The 20,466-nt window shown below is 34.0% G+C and overlaps 1 protein-coding gene across 1 annotated transcript in view; it reads right to left on the bottom strand.

Moving 5' to 3' along the window:
- Positions 1-628: 628 nt before the first annotated feature.
- Positions 629-20,466, bottom strand: part of LOC149774115 (E3 ubiquitin-protein ligase TRIM56-like) — an 80,346-nt gene continuing 60,508 nt past the window's right edge. Inside the window, exons 3-4 of the mRNA XM_089945846.1 lie at positions 11,834-11,857; positions 629-685 (exon numbers count right to left, since the gene is read on the bottom strand). Of these exons, the coding sequence (XP_089801972.1) occupies positions 629-685; positions 11,834-11,857 (81 nt within the window). The remainder of the gene's footprint in view (positions 686-11,833; positions 11,858-20,466) is intronic.

Below are 20,466 nucleotides of genomic sequence, written 5' to 3' on the forward strand. Positions count from 1 at the left end.
ATGTTTTGATGCATATCTCAATTACAGCCTGAACACCTACTGAGGTCACACAAGTTCACACATTGCAATTTTAATAACGAAGAGAATATGATATATTCATGCTACGCATATCGCATATTTTAATGAATATGATGATAAAAATTTGCCCGTAAGCAAAAATCCAAGACACGACATTGAAACATTTGTGACGATCACATTTTTCTTCTTGTCGCCATAAATTATGAAGAATAGTTGGCAAATCTATTAACATCGTTTATTTGGACAAAACTATGTTAATTACAATATATAAATGCTTGTAATATTATTGCTATGTCAGTCAGTATATTAACAGGACGGACAGCTTTGCAGACAATGCAAAATTATAATAAGCATATCTTAAAACGAACGTTTATTGTGTTAATCCATACAAAGTGGCTGTTTGTTCGTATTTATCGAAAAATTATGTTAATTATTTTTCCTACGAAAGCACTAAATGTGCGATATAGAAAAAATATAAACTAGACAACGATCTGGAAATTTTTGAATGTTAAGTTGTAAATGTTGATATAAATTGGGAGAATACTTATTTTTCATAAATATATGAATCTTAGAAATGATGCAATAACTTCATGAAATGCAATATGTTTACTTATTTACTGAAACTGGCAATAATTTTACTTACTCTTTCTATTTTCTTTCTTTCTTCCTGATAAAAAGGAATAAATAAATAGATAACATGACATAACTTCTGCTTGTTTGATCAAAAAATAATTGAGTAAACACGAATGCACATATTCGTAATTGGAAATACAGTATAGTTTACACATTGTAAGTCATTACATGAACAAACATAATCTAGTATATATGACGTTTTAATTAACCTAGTGTAAAGATTGCCCGTATATAAATCTCTGAACTTCATTTTTCTGTTTTTTCGTCTCCTACAGAGATATAAATCAACAAGCCGTACATCGTTAAGCCATTTAGTACTTTTACTTCTTTGGGCAAAACGTACAGTGCGCTGCTGATCACAGAAACAAATAAAACGTGGGACAACTCATGATCAAATGTAGCCTTTCTGCAGTTTGATATTTCTTCTCGTTTCACTGCATTCATCCTCAAACTGCGCATGCAATTATCAAGTCGCCAATCTGTCAATAGACATGCGTACAGATAAAATAGAAAGGTACCGTGGATGTGATAAGGTGGGCTCGGGAAATTTGGAAGAGAGCACGAATATTTGTTTCATAATAGTATAATGTTTTTAGAGATGCTCATTTGCCCATTGTTTCGAAGACTTTAGCTGTCATGTTGTTTTACAAATCCATGATATTTCTTCAATACTTTATTAGTTTATATAATTAAAGATTTTGCTTTGGTGCAAATACATGGAGTATCTCCCTCTCTACAGGATATCAGAAATAATAAATTCCGTTACGTTGATGTCATTTTAATAAAGGGAAGAAAAACATGGATGAAAGCACAGATTTATATAATGTAGATGCGGAAGTGTTTTTGTGTGTGCTTTGTGGATCTTCTTATGAGAAACCGATTAGAAAATCAGGTTTCTTTGATATTATCATCAAGGAAAATGAATAAGTAATACATTATGCAACGACGATACTGTTCTAATTAAGTGCCTATTGCTCCCTTGATACGATCTGAAGCAGATAATCCTCAGTGGATATTTGAATATTAGAAGAAAGGACAACGGAAATGAGTTAAACATTTCATAACAGTTCAACTTACCATAAGAGTTTTCTGACTATTCTGGATACATTTCTCTAGAAGTGTTAGGCAACGTTTATTTGCATCATCTTGGCAAAGCTGTAACTTTCATTTTCGTTTTTGTTGGGCATAGATTTACATGAGATAAATATTGGAGAGGATACGTATAGCACTTGGTAATTCCTATTACAAAACAAGATGTCAGGCACGAATGCTTGACATTATGATTAAGAAAGGCTACATGCAATATACTATCCGCTAAGTTAGCTTTGAACAGTCTCAATTTTGTACCATTACGATTAGAAGAATGGTTATGATACTATGACATATGCGCAGATCACGGCCTATCATGATATCGATATTTATTTCGGTCCCCTGCTTTCATCGAGCCAGAATACCTTGTAATCGCATGACGTATTAACAGATTAGTTATATGAAACGAAAGGCTCAATCATCAAATGAGTGTGGCAGTAGTAAAGTAGTAAGTGTTGTGTATCGTTATTTGCATGGTTGTAAACTTTATAGAATATCTTTTTTATACATTGAACGTAACCAGGCTCTGTTAAGAGCGCAAATTCACTAGGATCTATAACATATATGTCTGCGTACTTATTGACAATTAATAATAATAATCGTTATAATAAGACTTAAAATGGCGCCTATGGTGTAATTTCTCAGTGACTGATCGGATATGGAAGTTTCTATAATAATAGTTTGGTTTTCCATTATGTGCATGAGGTCAAGCTTTCTTCATTAAAATCAATACTGTATGCGGTCACATGGGGTCTATTACAAAGTATGGTTGCAATATACAGTGCATATAAACAGAATATCAAGGATTCAGCTACATTCTGACTTTTTTGTCATCCACACTTCTTATGATTCTGATGGAAATCTGAAGCATTGTTTTTTATTGTACTTGGATATTTATCTAGATGAATAACATTTGTTTAGACTATTCAGTGATGATAATAATTGCAAATTATTTGGACTATTGTGTTATTTTGGAGCTGTTATAATTTTTCGAAATAATTCTTTACTACGCCATTTTGACGATGTCACCGTTATTGGAGGACCAGTAATTTGCCCGTTTTGAAATCTATTAAGAAAGTTTCATTGTCATAGAACTTTATAAGGACAAGCTTGGATTCCCTTCATAATAATAAAAGTTCCTTTCATATTTTTTATATCTAACTTAGATAATTAAATTATTTGTTAGGTTTTATAACACTTGTAAGTTTTGCGTCTTTTTTATTAATTAAGTTTGTGACCATATAGTCATAACAAAAAGAGACAAGAAGTGAAACCTCTAACGATACAATTTAGCATAATCGCATGCAATTAAGCACTGTATATATCGATTATCGATCTAAGACGACTAGTGTAATTTGAGAAGCATAGCACTCTAAACCCGCAAATCAATCTTCAGAATTCGTTGTAATTTTCCAACCAGATAAAATAAATAAACATAAAATATATATTTGCCGTGAAATCAAGATAAATTACAGCAGTTAATTCGACTGAATTTAAAGACTGAAGAATAATGTTATGTATAAATAGAATGGTCTTAATGCACCAGATGTAACTGTAACAAAATGTTACAGAATCAAAAGCACTAATGCAAACACAATCCGAATATATGTTAACATTTATTACTGTCATTCGACAGATGTTTCTTTAAAACTAAAGTACACGTTTGCAGTACCGAGGCATTATGGGATTAACAAATATATCAACGGTGACCACTCAAAGCTTAAATAACTAAATAAAATTAACATGATTAAATAAAACTAAACGTATGAGCGGACACTGTATGTACTATTAGTTATATATTCAAATGATTCAAATTAATTAGATGTGTTATTGTGACGAACACTATCTAAGAAATAATGTGAAAATGGTCTTGGATAAAATAGCAAATATAAATGTGACTGTTTTTAAATAAACGAAATCAACGATTTAAAGAAAAACGCTGAAAATATTCAGACAAGTGCAAACTTTCAACTACTGTAGATCTAAACAAATTTCTTATATTTAAAAAAACATATGAAAACCACTGCTACCATTATTACGTCCATAGGCAAGAGTCTATATAACAAAATGTGTAGCTCCAAAAGGATATTATTTACGTCACCTTTAAGAGAAGTCGTTGAGTTTATCACGACATAGCAAAGATGATGAGAACTAAGTATGTATTTCAATTATAAATACGACTCGCTACATAAACCTTTCATGTTGGACGATGTAAATATGGTCAGTTATTTTTGTTTTTGTTGCGTTGGGTTAACGTCATTCCTCAGCGCAAGATATGCTATACATGATGGCTACTATAACTGGTGGAGGAGGTACAACAGAAGATAAAAATCCGGTAAAAACCAACAACCCACTGGATGCTAATTGCAAGCCTTCTCACATACCCTCATTGGTCATGTCAAGGACTAGAATCCACGTGGACGGAGGGGAGATAGCAGTGATCAGTAACAGAGAGTGCTTTAGAACACTTGACCACCCATAGCCCCTCTTAAGATGTATTTTGGTGGCATCCATATCACAATATTACAATTCTTTCAGAAGTAACAAGGACACATTTTTCAAGAGTGTCATATTCTTGCCCATATTTGACCTCAGATCAGCCCCATTTGTATCATCATAAGTATATTTGTAAAAATTCCATGCTGTCATGAACATCGAAAATAGAAGATTAAAAAGACGGTTAAAACCTAGCGATCATTCCAAGAAAGATATAAAAAAGTAAAAAGTAGCAAAATAACAAATTTGGATGATGACTTTATTAAGAGGTTCAGTCATAAAAGATAGTTTTAAAAAAACGGGATGCAGCGAGTTTGAACTCGCAAATTCACGTTTTGCAGGCGGGAGTCATACAGGAAGTTTCTACATTAAATTTAACAAGTAAACGAAAACTAATTTAAAGATAAAAGGGATGCGTTTGATTAAAGGAATGATTCAATATAAATAAACAAATTCTCATGCTGAGAGCCTATAACTCGCGACTTCTTGATTTGCAGACTTTGGTACAGAATAACTTTTCTACGTAGAAATAAAAAGTGAAAACGTAGAGGAAAATTGGGATGAGCGAATTTAAAAAAGTTTAAGAATACAATATTTTTAAAAAAATAACAATTATAGCAAAACTGGGATGCTGCAAGTTTCGAATTCGTGTATATTGTTTGACAGACGGGAGTCATAAAAGAAGGTTCTACCACAAAAATGAAAGAAAAGTATTTTTTTTTAAATGAAACAAATAGGATTTACGAGTTAAAACAAAGTTTAAACACAACATAATTATAAAGGTAAAAATAAATTAGAAAAGGAAGATTCGGACTAAATGAGTTTCGAACTCTCGACCTCTTGTTTGACAAGTCGAACACACATATAAATGTGGGTGTTTATAAATAACATTGAAATTGTTTAACGAAGATCGTCAGGTATTATGTAGTGAATATGATGCGGATTGTGGTTCAGGACTGCACAATTCTCCTGTATATGTATAAGAGGTCATTCCTGTTCATTTTGTTCAGTATTTAAAGCAATTTGTAAAGCCTTGAACTGTACACGGGATATGGGTCACATTCATCTCTAGAAAATGAAGGAAAGGAACCAAATATTTGGTCATTTTGAATAACTGGTTGAAAATTTGTTGTGCACATTTTCAGTATGGTCTTAATATTCATACCTAAACAAATTCCCTTCTGTGGCAAAATTAGGAGACGGATGTGCCCCGTGGTTTTCAGAATACCTTCATTTATACAAACAGTAATTATCGTTTAGTCAATATTGTTCCTGAACCCTGTTTCTCCAAAACTTGAATCCCTCGATTTATGACAGCATGTGCGAAATTAGCGTTTTTTGTTTTTTTTTTCTTTCGTGTAAAGTGTTTCGTTATGACACCACAAAAACAGATACGCCACACAAGGTGGAATTAACCAATACCACACACAGAAGCATATATGAAATCGCCGCCTTGTATTCCTTTGCAAGCGTGCCCTTGTTCAAACGGAGGTGTATATTAAATACGCTATGTTTTAAAATATGCGTCCAGCCGCATTACTTACGTGGATAAATTATTGCGTATATTTATTTTACAAGTTCGATGTCGTACCCGCATGACACAGCATCAACTGGATGAACATCGCGATAAAGTATTGTACAAGTTAGGTTAACGTGTAAATATAATCATCGATGTTATGCTGCTAGTGAACACAAGCGTATACGTTTGGAAACAATCCATATGAAATATGATTTCATACAATAACTCGCTTTGCTATGCAAATAGTTTATCTCGGACACTCACTAGACGTATTCCTTTTGTATCAAACGATACGAAATGTTTAACTGAATAGTTTATTTTCGCATTAACATGGCTCATAATTATGTAGTAATCACTTTCCGTCGTCAAGCCAGGTTGATATTTAAATGTAAATAAAACATAACGTAGATTTGGTCACATTTAACAACTCTGTGTGGTATAGATCTCCTAGTATCGCATGTGCATATACCATGTTTATTATGGCATTAATCATGCCCAGACCACAAATCCTAAAACGGAAGATATTATCCACCGTATGTGTCTCCATAACAACTGATACAGAATCACTTGTTGATACGCCAAACGATTTTCATCGCAATCTCGTTCATAACAATAATCATCCCTATATGTTTCTCACTGCATCTTATTTTTGCATTTTGTTTGTTTATATCTCCATTAGTTAATGTTTAGCGACATTATGCATTGGTGTTTGCATTTAATTGGACAAGTCACCAAAATATTCGAAGGTCAATAAAATATCAACAATACGATATAACTCCAAAAATACTTGCCGTATCACAGTTGTAGCAGTGATGCCTTTGCACGCAAATGAATAAAACACAGCTGTTTATGGTGGGATTGATACATCTGCTTATTGATCTTTTGTCGTTATATTTGGTGAATACCGATGCAGTCCAATATGAATTTGCTACTTTCGGCTTGGGTTACATCTTGCTTTCTTTAAGCGTATACTTAAATACACTCCACAGCTACCAACGCAGGAATCTTCCACCTGTGTAAATTTGCTTCGGTGTCGTGTTATATTTGATTAGGTGTCTATTGACAAATTACGGCATTGTATTATAAGCTGATATATCATTCTGATGAACCATGTTACTTAAATATAATAACGTTCGCATAATCAGTGTTAAATGGCATTGTGCAAAGTACACCAACAATAGTCAAACAGATCGTGTGAATTAACTGTGTACAGTTGGTCTTAGTTTGGGTACGTGCCCCACCAAGAGCAAATTTCCATATGTTTTAGATTGTTTGATATCATAATTTCACAGCCAGTATATCATGTAGCATGTAAATAGTACATATAGTTGATCTTTTGGCCACATATTTGGATGCATGCACTGTAAATGTCTCAAACGCCCGTTTTTACAACCACATACCCCTTCTTGTCCACACAATTAGGAGGCAACATAATTAAGGTGTGATAATTGGAGAGTGTTTGTATATTAATCTGAATGTTGTTTACAGGCGTGTAGCATGATGAAAATGGACTTCTAATCTAAATTGTACCGATCAAAAATTACGTTCCCAGATGTGGGGCAAAAACATTGTTTATAGCTGACATTAATAAAAACATGCACATTAACGGACTCGAGGTACTACCTATATAGATAAATGCCAACCAATCTAGACATGGGTCAATATAGAGTTAGAGTATGTATATGTTTACAAGGCCACGACCAATTAGGAATGAAAAATACAATTATAATAAAAGGACTTTTTTAGAGTATACTACAACTATAGTAGAATAAAATAAAGACATTTATATATTGATGGCAGTCTGGGTCCTTTATATGGATGACTTTAACTGAAATTAGTACCTGATGCTTTTGGCGTGGAATTCAAAGCACCTATTTCAAGCACAAAAATATATATAAAAAAGATGTTGTGGCTTGTATATTACTTTTTCTACACAGAAGCTTTATCAAGGAATGTATCTATACTGAAAAAGATACGTTTAGTCATGAGCATTCTGGCAATTGTTTTTTCAAATTTCATGTATAAATGTCTAAATGCATTTTTCTATAGGAACTCAGTTTGCTTCGCGGGTCCTATGAGAACAATTGTGCTACAGTAGGCCCATATATGATTATACAATCAAGTTTAAAATATATGCAAAATATTGTTTATGTTTGGTGATAACAAACAAATGATATACATTTATGTTACTTCCAAATGGCTTAAGTGGCAAGATTAAACATAAATGCATACTTGGCAGGTATTGTCATGAACTGTGATGGATCTGTATGATGGTGGTGATAGTGGGTGCGCAGATTTCATTATAATGTATAAAGTATATTTTGCAAATTGGTTAACATGCGTTCAGCCAAATATATTCATTTCATACATTTACAGAGTAATTATGTTGTCCAATTTGAGATTTACACCTTGCATTTCGAGATCTTCCGTTTCAGGTTTGATACTTTAGTCTCTACCATGATGCATAATGTCGACAAATACTCATGAGTATGTGTCCCCCTAATTTGAAACTATTTTAATTTGCTTGGGTATATCCTATTTACGTATGCAGTATATGTATTCTAAACAGTTTTGCTTTTTAAATTATGTCACTGAACTCTCCTTGTTTAAATTACTAAATCAATATATAAAAGTCGTTTACACCCTAACTCATGTTTTGTATAATATGACAACGCTGAAAATATATTGTAACTTGAAGAGACATAAATGGTGATAGCAAACAATGTAGCTCTTTGTTTATGTTGCTATATTTTCTTGCTGTAAGAATTGAGGCTCAAATACTGATATACAACAATGATAATGTTGTTTACATCACCTTCCAACATAATGTTATATTCTCTAACGTAATATTGGCACGTAAACATGTACAGGACATGTAGTACATATATGATGGACAAATGGGAGCCAGTTAAGAATTGGATCAGCATTATAATAATGTAATGGTCCATGATGGGTTGACAATGACAAGTACAATATTAATACAAGGAAGCAGTTGAGAGTTCATCTTATTTGTAACTGAAACAAATGCGGACAATATTCCTGTATGGGTGGAATTTCAGCTCTTTAACAAACTTGATTTTGAAACAATCACTACTGACTTTAGCTGCTAAATGTTTCTCTGCAGTATTTAACCCCCGTGTCTGATGCACATGTAGATTAAAAGAAAAGGCCATAATTAATATAGTTTTATATATAAACAACATTGCATAAAATATGGTTCCACACGTAGTAATATAGATTTGACTACGAGCATTCAGAAATAAAAGTTACTTAATGTTTAGTATAATAATGTTTCCATGTGTATACCTTTCGATATATGTTATTACCTCGATCCTACAGAAACCAACAGCATTCCATTTGGTCCATACACGCTTCGCTCGTTAGATGTATTACAGATGCAACCTTACGGTTATTAGTCTTGATAACAATCAAGACAAGAGTTCTTCGAAATGACTAACGCTCTACTTCCAACAAGAATTTTCAGGAATTCATGATATGGAATTAGTTCCTTTTAAGTGCATAGTCTCTAAACCATTTGTGATATTTTCAGCGATAACAACATATCCAAAATGGATGTTGCAGTGGACATAGTGGATGTCACCTTTGCGTTATTTTCTTTCAGTCCCAACATAGCATCAACGTAAGTCTTTCATAGGAAATCCCATGTTCATATGACTTTCTATTTATGAGGCAGTGTTGTGCATATTTATTGTTTGATATGTGCATGGCCTTTGTCCTTGAATGGAGTAGTTTTTGCATACCTGACTACTGTCATATTTTGGTTACCTGATTTGTGTCATGATTGTAAATGGTAAATAAGATGCTTACTAATATGAAATTCAAGGCCTGACTTTGTTTGCGTATTAGTGAATTTTTACATTCAAAACGATCAGTTCTCTAGAGTATTATATTTCATCAAAGGTTATGCGACAGTCTGAGTAAAACATGGAGGTCATATAAAATGTTTTCATTTATATTCTGAGATCAAACTTTGGAAACATTTTCATATATGCTCAGATATATTTGGTATGAACAAATAGGCTACACTGTTCATTAGAATTATAAAGTGATCACTGACTTTCTGGACAAAAACACTACTTTGGGATTGTTGAGAACTCATTGGACAACATAAATGAATGTGTCGTTATAGTAAGAAAATCACATTAAAAACTGTTGGTACATCAACACATTCAATGCTATTGTGGATCATCACATTATAGATTATTGCTATATCAACATATACAGACTTTTGACATTCATTCGAAATCATTCTGGACCGCTCTGGTAGCCTAGTGGTTAGAGCGTCCGTCTCGAATGCTGAAATTGGTCGGCTCGATCCCCGGCCGAGTCATGCCAACGACTTACAAAAATGGAAATAACAGCTGCCTTGCTTGGCGCTCGCCATTAAGAGGTTAGTGTTATGATTGGTCGGTCTGGTGTCAGCATAAATTGATTGGATGGGACATCATGCTTCATGTCTGCGGCATCATGCCCCAGTGCTAGACATCACTATAAACTGTCACACTGCAGACATATTAGCGATATGACTGAAACATTGTTAAAGCTACGTTAAACATCCTAATCACACACACACACACACACACACACACACACACACACTAAACCAATCTATATTTGTTGTAGTAGTGATAAGACATTTGTGATTGTTTTGGACTATAATTCACTGTAGTGTGTCTTTTGAATTTTCACTTTTGTAGTCAAGGGAAATGAAGTGTTTTATATTTTCCTTAAATGATTTATTTAATTTTTTATGTTATTTTGTTTAAGAGCTAGAAATGTAACAGCAGCAATGAAAACAAATTCAAGATGTATATTATTGATATTGATAAGAATATTTTCAAGCTGGCCACTCTGAAAGGCATATTCGATGTCTGAACGGCACGGTTAGGACCAATTATACATCACAAGAACTGTTTTAGTAAAAGCCAATGTCCATACGACCATCCATTCAGGAGGAGTAGTGATAACAATAATTACACGATGGCCGTTCTTGTGTATTTTAGAAGGCGGAGCTACAAAAACTATGTATGCAGACTGATGGGCTAGTAGAGATGATGCATTCTTTTGGACTATCTCGGACATATTTTCAGTGGGTAATTAAGCACACTTGCGGATATAACTGGTGTTGCAATAAAAGGAAGGTGGTAAAATGTGTTTATTTGACTATGTTCTGTGGAGTATTTTATATTATATTTAATATCTATGTAAACAAATACATTTTTGAAGATGTACCATATACAGAGCTAGTATCATCACCAAGTTGACTTGTGCCAGCTGTGTTTTGAAACAATTTCACTGGAATAGTCAGGCACTGTGTACATACGAACTAATCTTTTAATTATGATTTATTTTAATATTATTGTCCTTAAATCAATTATAGTCTGGACGAATACAAGGTAAAACAAATAAACATTTCCTCGCTGAGATATCAACATTTTTACAACAACGGGAGGATGTTATACTCAAGATACGAATTGTTGAACATGATTAGAAAGGGTTGCCCGTTTTACTAAATATTGTATTCCGGACACGGAAACAAGTCTCATGATTACATTATCCTTCAACTGTGAGACATAACAGACAATGTTATTAACAAAATAAGATCAACTAATTAGCATATATTGCTTGCAAAGTTATGGACCGGACAGGCAAAAATTTAACAGGATGGATAGTAAGGCAGATTATGTATTACTATAATACACACATCATGAAACAAACGTATAACCAGTTAGTTCATAAATGTGTCCATTTGTACGTATTTGCTGAATGAATGATGCCAAATCTTTTTCCTACAAAATCACTAAATTCGCAATAACGGAAACTATATGAACCAAACAAGAGCTTGAACATAATCCTTATTTGGTAAGTGATAAAATATGAGCAAATTTGGCGAATAATTTTTTTCATATATATATGTATGTATGTATGTATGTATGTATGTGGTTGTGTGTGTGTGTGTGTGTGTGTGTGTGTGTGTTTGTGTTAGCAATCATAAAATAACTTGTTTAATGCATGATTTGTGCTTTTTATACTGAAACCAGTTACAATTAGACTTACAATTTCTTCTTTCTCTCTTTCGTCCTGAAATAATAAATAAATCTGGTATTAGACAAGGCAATATAAATTCAATTTATCTGCTCAAAAAGAGGGACTATACACGAATACACATATTTGCAAATGGAAATACAGTGTAAGCCAAACAGTACAAATCATTAAATGAAACAAAGTAATCCAAAAAATAATTGTCGCTTGAGCTTATTTACTATACAGATTGTACCGTATATAACTCCCTGAATTTCAACTTATTTTCTTTTTATATCCTGAAGAGATATCAATTAACAAGTTGTGACGTTTTCTGATTTTTGTGGAATTTGTGTTTTGTTCGCTTTATTCCCATCGCCCTTAAAATGTGCATATAATATTACCAGGACACTGAATTCTCAACGGTCATTTGGATCAATAACCTAAAAATGTGATACAGTATAGTAGACACAGGAAAATGGACAGAGAGAATGAATATTTTTCATAATGGTATAACGTTTTCAAGGATGCTCATATGCTTATTTCTTGGAAGATATCTGTAATTTTGCTTTACAAATTGATGCTTTTTGTTCATTATTTGGTTAATTGATATAATTAAAGATTGTTTGTGACACGCATACCTGAATTACCTCCCTTTCTACAGTAGGTCAGAAATGTATATTTCCATTACGTCGATGTCATTTTAAAAAAAAGTACAGTTATGGATCAAACACGGACTCACAAGACATATGATACAAAAGGCTCAGTGAGCAGATGGGGTTAAATGTGGCAAAGGTAGAGTATCATGAAAACGTTTTTAACAAGAGACAAATATGCCGCGTGCAAATATGCACGTTCTCTCTCTCTCTCTCTCTCTCTCTCTCTCTCTCTCTCTGTATATATTTATGTTTGTTCATTATTTAGGTGGGAAAATTACAAAGAATTCTCGTTAGAATCATGCCGTTGTGAATTATCTATATCAGCCATACAAAAATGATAAATTTCATCAAAATATAACACATTTTTTTGTCATGAAGCATGCTTCATTAGATAGAGTCAGCCAGTATATCTATCTATCTATCTATCTATCTATCTATCTATCTATCTATCTATCTATCTATCGAGAGAGCTTGTATATGTGCAAGCGACTATGATGTCTTATCAGTTAAAGCTTTTCACATTTTTGTCTTTTATTAAAAACGTTTACACGATTCTCTACTTTGCCACTTTTAATTGAGCGTATTGTGTCATAGAACCAACCTGGTGGTATATCATGCGGTAACAACATCATTCCGCTTCAGTGGAAGTTAGGGGCCGAACTGAATATCGATATCACGATAGGCCATGATATGCGAATCTTGCATATTCTCATAAACATTGTCTTAATCTTAACGATGCAAAATATGGACTTTGCAGCGCCAGCTAACCGGACAGCAAATGTTTAACACACTAATTTATATTGTTTTTAGCCTTTCTTAATTCTAATTTAAACACTCTTTGTTTGCCATCTTGTTTTTCATACAAGTTACCATAAGTTATAATTGTACACTCAGATAATTATCTGATGTAGGACTATGCCCCCCCCCCCCCCACACACACACACACAATTGATACTGTACAGAATAATTAATGAAAACATTAAAGAACAATGTCGAAAAGTTTGAGAAAAGAGCAAACTTTCAACTAGTGTAGAAATAAGCTAATATTTGTGGAATATTGAGAAACACCGCTACCATTACTACCTCCATAGGCAAGAATATGTCTAACTTTGCATTAATGCATGTGTTGTTCCAAAAGGATGAAATTTGTAACTCACCTTTATGAGCAAAATCAGTGAGTTTATCACGATATAACTAAAGTGCTGAGAACTACGTATGTATTTCAATTATAATAATTACCTGCTACATAACATGTTCTTGTAGGACCAAGTGAATAGCTTTTGTTGTTGTTGTTGTTGCTTTAGGTTAACGCCTTTCCTTAGTGCAGGATAGGCTATACATGGCGGCAAGAATGACTGTTGGAGGAGGAAACAAGGAAAAGGCCGGTAAGAATCACCAACCCACGAGATTATCCCAGCAAGCTTTCTCACATCAACACATTGGCCAAGTCCTGTACTCGAACCCACGCGGACAGAGGTGAGATGCCCGTGATTGGTAAAGGTGAGCGCTTTAGAACGATGGGACATCTAGTGCCCCTCTTAAGAAGTATTATGGTAGAAACCCTATCGCAATATTAGATTTCATTTAGAAGTGGCAATAACAAGATTTATAAGATGGCCGAACTGGTGACCATATTTGACCTCATATCGACTGGGGACCAAAAAATAAAATCTCCACATCACACTTTGAAAAAGTAAATGAAACAGATAAAATTAGGATGCGCATATTGAAAAGAAAGTAGCAATATAAAAATAAATTAAAAGACAGAAGAAAATAAATTTGGAATGCCGCGAGATTTTAACTCGCGAAATCTTGTTGGGCAGACTTTAGGCATAAACGTACATTTCAGCATTTAAAAAATGTACCAAATAGGTCCAGTGAGTTGCAAAATGTTTTACCTTCTACATTTAAGAGCAAATGAAAACTATACCAAGACTGGGATGTCGCGAGTTTCAAACTCGCGACCTCTTGTTTGGCAGTAATTATTGTAAAAAAGAATATAATTTTTGATAATTTCGAATAAATGGTATAAAATATATTGTGCATATTTTCAGAATGGTTCAAATATTCATACCCACACAAATGTTGTTCTGTAGCATAAACAGGACAATTCTCGCCGTGGTTTTCAGGAAAAACCTCCGTTTATATAAACAACGCTTTACGTTTAGTCAATATTAGTCATGAACCATGTTTCTCCACAACATGATTTTCTAGGGTTATGACCGTATCTGCATAATCTGTATGATCACCATCATTCAGTACAATACATTGTAATTTATAGCAACTGTGATATATATATATATATATATATATATATAAAGTTTAAAATATGCACAATACATATTATATTGTGTATCTTAATTTGGTAATCAAAGTAGCGATGCATATGTTCAAAATTAGAGGACTTAGAATGCAATCATTTATATTAGAAGGATAAATTGTGTATAATGCCGATCACCGTATACACGTACACAACTATTATTATACATTGATTGTATACAAAGTTAGACTTTTTCTGTGATACCGTAATTCGTTAAACATTCCTAACACTATGAGTGAACTGTCGAATCAAAGATCTTGAAAATGTCTGTAGAAAACAAAAGAATCTCTGATATTAAGTCCATATATATACATACCTCGGGTCTAACATCTCCAGCTCACTCTCCATTGATTCTGAGGTGGGCGGCAGGATTGCCAAGGCAGCAGCAGTGATGACCAGACTTAACCAGAGGGTCTGGAACAACCCCAACCTCACAGAGAAGACCAAACTGCGTGTCTACCAAGCGTGCGTGCTCAGCTCACTTCTCTACAGCAGCGAAACATGGACCACCTATGCAAGACACGAGAGGAAACTCAACAGCTTCCACCTGAGATGTCTGCGGCGCATTCTGCACATTCAGTGGCAGGACAAAGTACCCAACACAGAGGTTCTAGAACGCGCCAACATGAACAGCATGTTCTCCATACACAGCGAGAGGCGCCTTCGCTGGCTCGGCCATGTCAAGAGAATGGACCCAGGTCGCATTCCCAAGGACCTGTTATATGGGGAGTTAGCAGAAGGTGCACGACCAACTGGACGACCACATCTGCGCTACAAAGATGTTTGCAAGAAGGATATGAAGACAGCAAACATCAATGTCAACGACTGGGAGAGCTGTGCAAACAACCGTTCCAGCTGGCGTCTAGCTGTCAGGCAGGGAGTTCAAAACGCAGAGGAAAAGAGAAGAATAAAGCAAGCGGAAAAGAGAGCTAAAAAGAAGGATAAGCAAAAGCGTACTTTGGAGCTATGCCATCGTCTCTCGTAGACGGACGGGTGCCAAGATATATATATATATATATATATATATATATATATATATATATATATATATATATATATATATATATATATATATATATGACAATGTTTGAAGTGTAAACATGTTAATATGGTGAATAACCCTTTAGGAAACCAGATTGAGCTTCATAGATTATCTCCCTTACACGTGTCCATGCTTTTAGTCTTTCTATACAAGATGCCGATTAAGTTCATACTAAGCACACCGATGCATTGAACGCCTTGATAATTGTTGAGATCATTTAAAACAGTTAATTTGTTTATTTCATAAATAGTAAAATTTACCCTCGCATGGCTGCCATATTGAAATAATAATTCGACTAATGGGTACATATTGAAGGATTTTCTGTTATAGAGGGTTATCAATGCAGCAAATAAATAAACCACGGTTTCAAGTCATTTTATGACATCTTCTTGGATTGAGCCCATGGTCTGGAGGCCTACACTGTCTAACCTTTATGACAGTGATACTGATGAATCATGCCAAAAAACAACACATATACATGTACAAATATTGTTTTAATTCATTTTTTGTGTCGCAAACAAAGATGGTTTATATATATATATATATATATATATATACACAGAATATACTGGAATCATTTGACTTTATTGATATACAAAATAATGATAATTTCACACTGGGTCACTACTAATACTATCTACTAAAACTTTTGATTTCCAAATTTGATCTAATGCATAAAGCATATTTTATTTCAACTCAATTTTCAAATTATTATTTCAGAAGACATCTGTATACAGCATAAAGACAATTTGCTTGGTTGTGTTGGCACTTCTTGGGCAAGGAAGTGAGGGTCATCATTTATCATGTGTTGTTCAGAGGATCCGTACTGCCTTTCCTGATCAAAACCTGAACTACACATGCTTTCATGAGGCTGACAGCAATTAAACCTGTAGGAAGATTTTGAGTAACAATATCCTTGTCAGGCCTCTCATACAGACCACATAATGGTGGTGATACATCTACCATAAGTTTTACTCTTTCATCATTCGTGTGAGACACCTGTCCAATTGTGAATGCTGTTTTCATCAGACATTTGACATAATCTGCAAATTAAATTTAATATGCATTGTATTGTCCAAGCCAAAAGCTGCAACCTTTTGTTGAGTTAATACATTAATTAAAAGTATTTTTCTTTATAATTGTTTGTATATTTTTACTATTTTACCACAGGGAAAATTCATGACCTTTAAAATTAAAGGAGTGTCAACTTTAACAAATATTTTGCCTTTACTGTTTGAATTTAATAATTAAAAAAATAATTTAGGTACATACAGTTGGTTTAACATTATTTATAGTTCTAAGTGATATATGCCTTTATGTTTATATTACTAATGTATATTCTTGACAGATGTTGAGTCGACAAGAATTTTCCTGACCATGTATTCTCCTTTCTTGTACTTTGGATACAGTATTTTATATCTGGCTCTCACATCCTTAGTGCATGTTTTCTCTCTTTGGCTGTTTTAATTAAAATGCAATGCAGGTAGCTAAAGCTTATTTCAAAGTAAATAAAGATGGAAAATACAGTATATAATTCTATCAGAATACAAATAACTTATTTTTATAGATACTTTATTTGCAAACATTCTAAAACACTAAAAACTGTTATACAATTTTACATTTTAGGATATCAAAAGATCAGAATTTGAATATGAATATACTGGACTATAAATACAACACTGAAAAACCTGAATCAGAATTTGTGTGTGTGCAATAATTTAAGCTTTACCTTGAAAGCATTCCACGATAGGAGAAATGAGTCATCTTTGGTGCAAAATAATTGATCACATAGTTGTATCCCTCCAATGATGAAGCTTGTTGTCCAGATGACAGCATTGGTACATATTTTCTCATTTGTCTGCTGTCACAATCTCTTCAAGCTTGTCAAATACTTTAGATCCAGTAAATTATAAAATATATTCATCAAAGCTTGGTTTTATGCTATCTTGCATGAAAATTAAAGTGTGCACTAGCAAAAATGTATATAAATTTAATAAATCACTAGACCAATACAGTTAAATCAAAGTCACATACCTATATGACATGTGCTCCATAAAATGCTTTTGCATACCAATTATCATTGATCAACAAGAAATAGATCTACTAATTAAAAAACTTGATGGACTTAAATCATTATTGCCAAGATACGACTGAAAAATTGTTGAACATGACAACACCACCACCACTGAAATAAATCTTAACACAATATTGTAAAATTTCTACTACATTTTGTGTTATTCAGATTTGTATTCATTGCGGATGTGAATAAACCTCGTCACGTTTGTAAATATCTATATGTAATCTGATTCACACATTTGTCCGACAATAAAAATATATGTAGGCCTTCTAAATCTACCAGCATAAAGATTTTTCTATTCACATGGTCAAGCAAAGTTGAAGGCAACATGAAAATTGTGACTCTGTATCCAATGTTTATATCTCAGTTCTTGATTGATTAGATATATATTGCATTTGTTTTGAAAACTATGAAAAAACGTTATATAGGGCAGAAATGGAAATAATGCAGTGACTCATCTGTTGAATATCATATATATAATATGGTACATGTCATTAAAAACTCACCCTTGCAACTCTCTTTGAATAGCCCCTTCTTACTTTCTTTGGTGGTGACACTTAACAAGTTACTAACTGATGGTGACAACGTTTCAAACCTACACAGCTGATGTTTTGGTGTTCAACTTTCTGATATATTGGCAGTTACCTTGGCTTGGTTGTCAGTTTCCTTCACTCAGTGGAATGGCGGAGCAGCAGCATCATTGAGTTTGACTTTCTTTTAGTGCCCTACCCACATGCTCAACATCAAATTTATACCTAAATGGGAAGCATTCTGGTGTGAACTGAAAGAGTAGAGGGCAGAAAACTCAGTCGGGCCATCCCAGTTTGCTCTTTTGATTGTTACAAAATCTGTCCACCTGCGACGAAGTGTTTGGTCTTTCGGAAAGGATTGCATGGAAAACCCATCAGCATTTGAATTCCAACAATTTGCTGTAACACACCTGACCCCGCTGCCCTTGCTTGTACCTCCACGATCTCCTCTTGGCATGACTGTGATGATACAATTTTTCAAACTAGCTAATATGGAACGGAACAAGTGCTTTGTTTATGTTTCGATAGAAACGGAAGTGATGTGTGTGTTCAAAATATGACGTCAGGCGATCTACACACTCCGAAAATTACCGAGCGATAAAATTGGTCCGATGTGTATTATTCTCAAAAACGCACCTGAGCGAAGTTCTCAGTTATTATGGCGATTTTTTTTTATTGTTTTTTTTTTTTTTTATACCGCTACCAGATTTGATTTTCTATTCAAATAATATTGAATTGTATTTACTTTATATACACTGGTATGGCACTTTAATATGTCATTGAACATACTCGAAAATAATTACGTATGGTTTAAAGTATTAATGCATTAAACTAACTAGACACTATCATTGGAGTAGTGTTACTGCACAGTTACTTTGCTAGAGATACACACATTACTTCTTATTAAAAACCTTTAAGTCTGAATCCATGGACTTTACCATATAGAACACGACACAACATAAATAAATGGTGATGCATAGTTTGGTTGACTTTTCGCTATACCAGAGACATCATCGTGTGATCCATGCGAAACTCCTCCACGTTCGTCTTGACATGGATTTTCGCCCAGATCTTGATACCATGATCCAGAGAAAGAGAGAGAGAGAGAGGGGGGGGGGGAGAGAGAGGGAGCGGAATTTGGACATCTTTTATATTTAATTAATAATAAACGAATTTTACAACATTACAATATGTTTAAGAAACAACAACAACAAATCATTACATTAGTTTATATGGATCATGACAAAAACTGTACCGTATAGTGTCGACGGGCTACTTTGTATCTTGAATATTGAAACACAGTAGATACATTCCAAGGTAAGTGTACACATTCCGTTACAATGAATCATATTCTTGTCGGCTACTTGGTGTACACTCAGTTTCAAGGTTTTCAACCCGCACAAATTTGTTTTCTGTCACTCTAGAATTCTACTTATTTTTGTCCCTATGTATGACAGGGGAGGGGAAAGAAAAGCAGAAAGGATTCATATGAAGTTTTGTACCATATAAACATTCATTTAGAAATCTGTGGTTATTAATACGTTAAGATTTGTATAAGTCAATAACAATTAATGCGTAGAAATTCATCATTGATATATAGGCATTGAAGCGACTAGGATATGTTGTTGTTGTTGTGATTTGGATTTTTCACGTAGCTTTAACAATTTTTAAGTCATATCGCTACGATGTCTGCATTGTGGCAGTTTATAGTGATGTCTAGCACTGGGGCATCATGCCGCAGACAGGTAGCATGATGTCCCACCCAGTCACATTATCCTGACACCGGTCCGACCAGTCCTAACACTAATCTCGTAATGCTGAGTGCCAAGCGAGGCAGCAGTTAGTACCATTTTTGCAAGGCTTTGGTATGACTCGGCCGGGGATCGAACCCACGACCTTCCGCATCCGAGGCGGACGCTCTAACCACTAGACCACCGGAGCGGTGAAGCGACTAGGACACAGTTGAAATAATGATTATATATGCATATTATTGCGCAATGGGCAGATCAGAATTTGATGTATCAGTAGTATTGGTATATTA

This window comes from Sinohyriopsis cumingii, unplaced genomic scaffold, assembly GCF_028554795.1.
Source record: "Sinohyriopsis cumingii isolate HCF-2022 unplaced genomic scaffold, ASM2855479v2 utg000426l, whole genome shotgun sequence".
NCBI lineage: Eukaryota > Metazoa > Mollusca > Bivalvia > Unionida > Unionidae > Sinohyriopsis > Sinohyriopsis cumingii.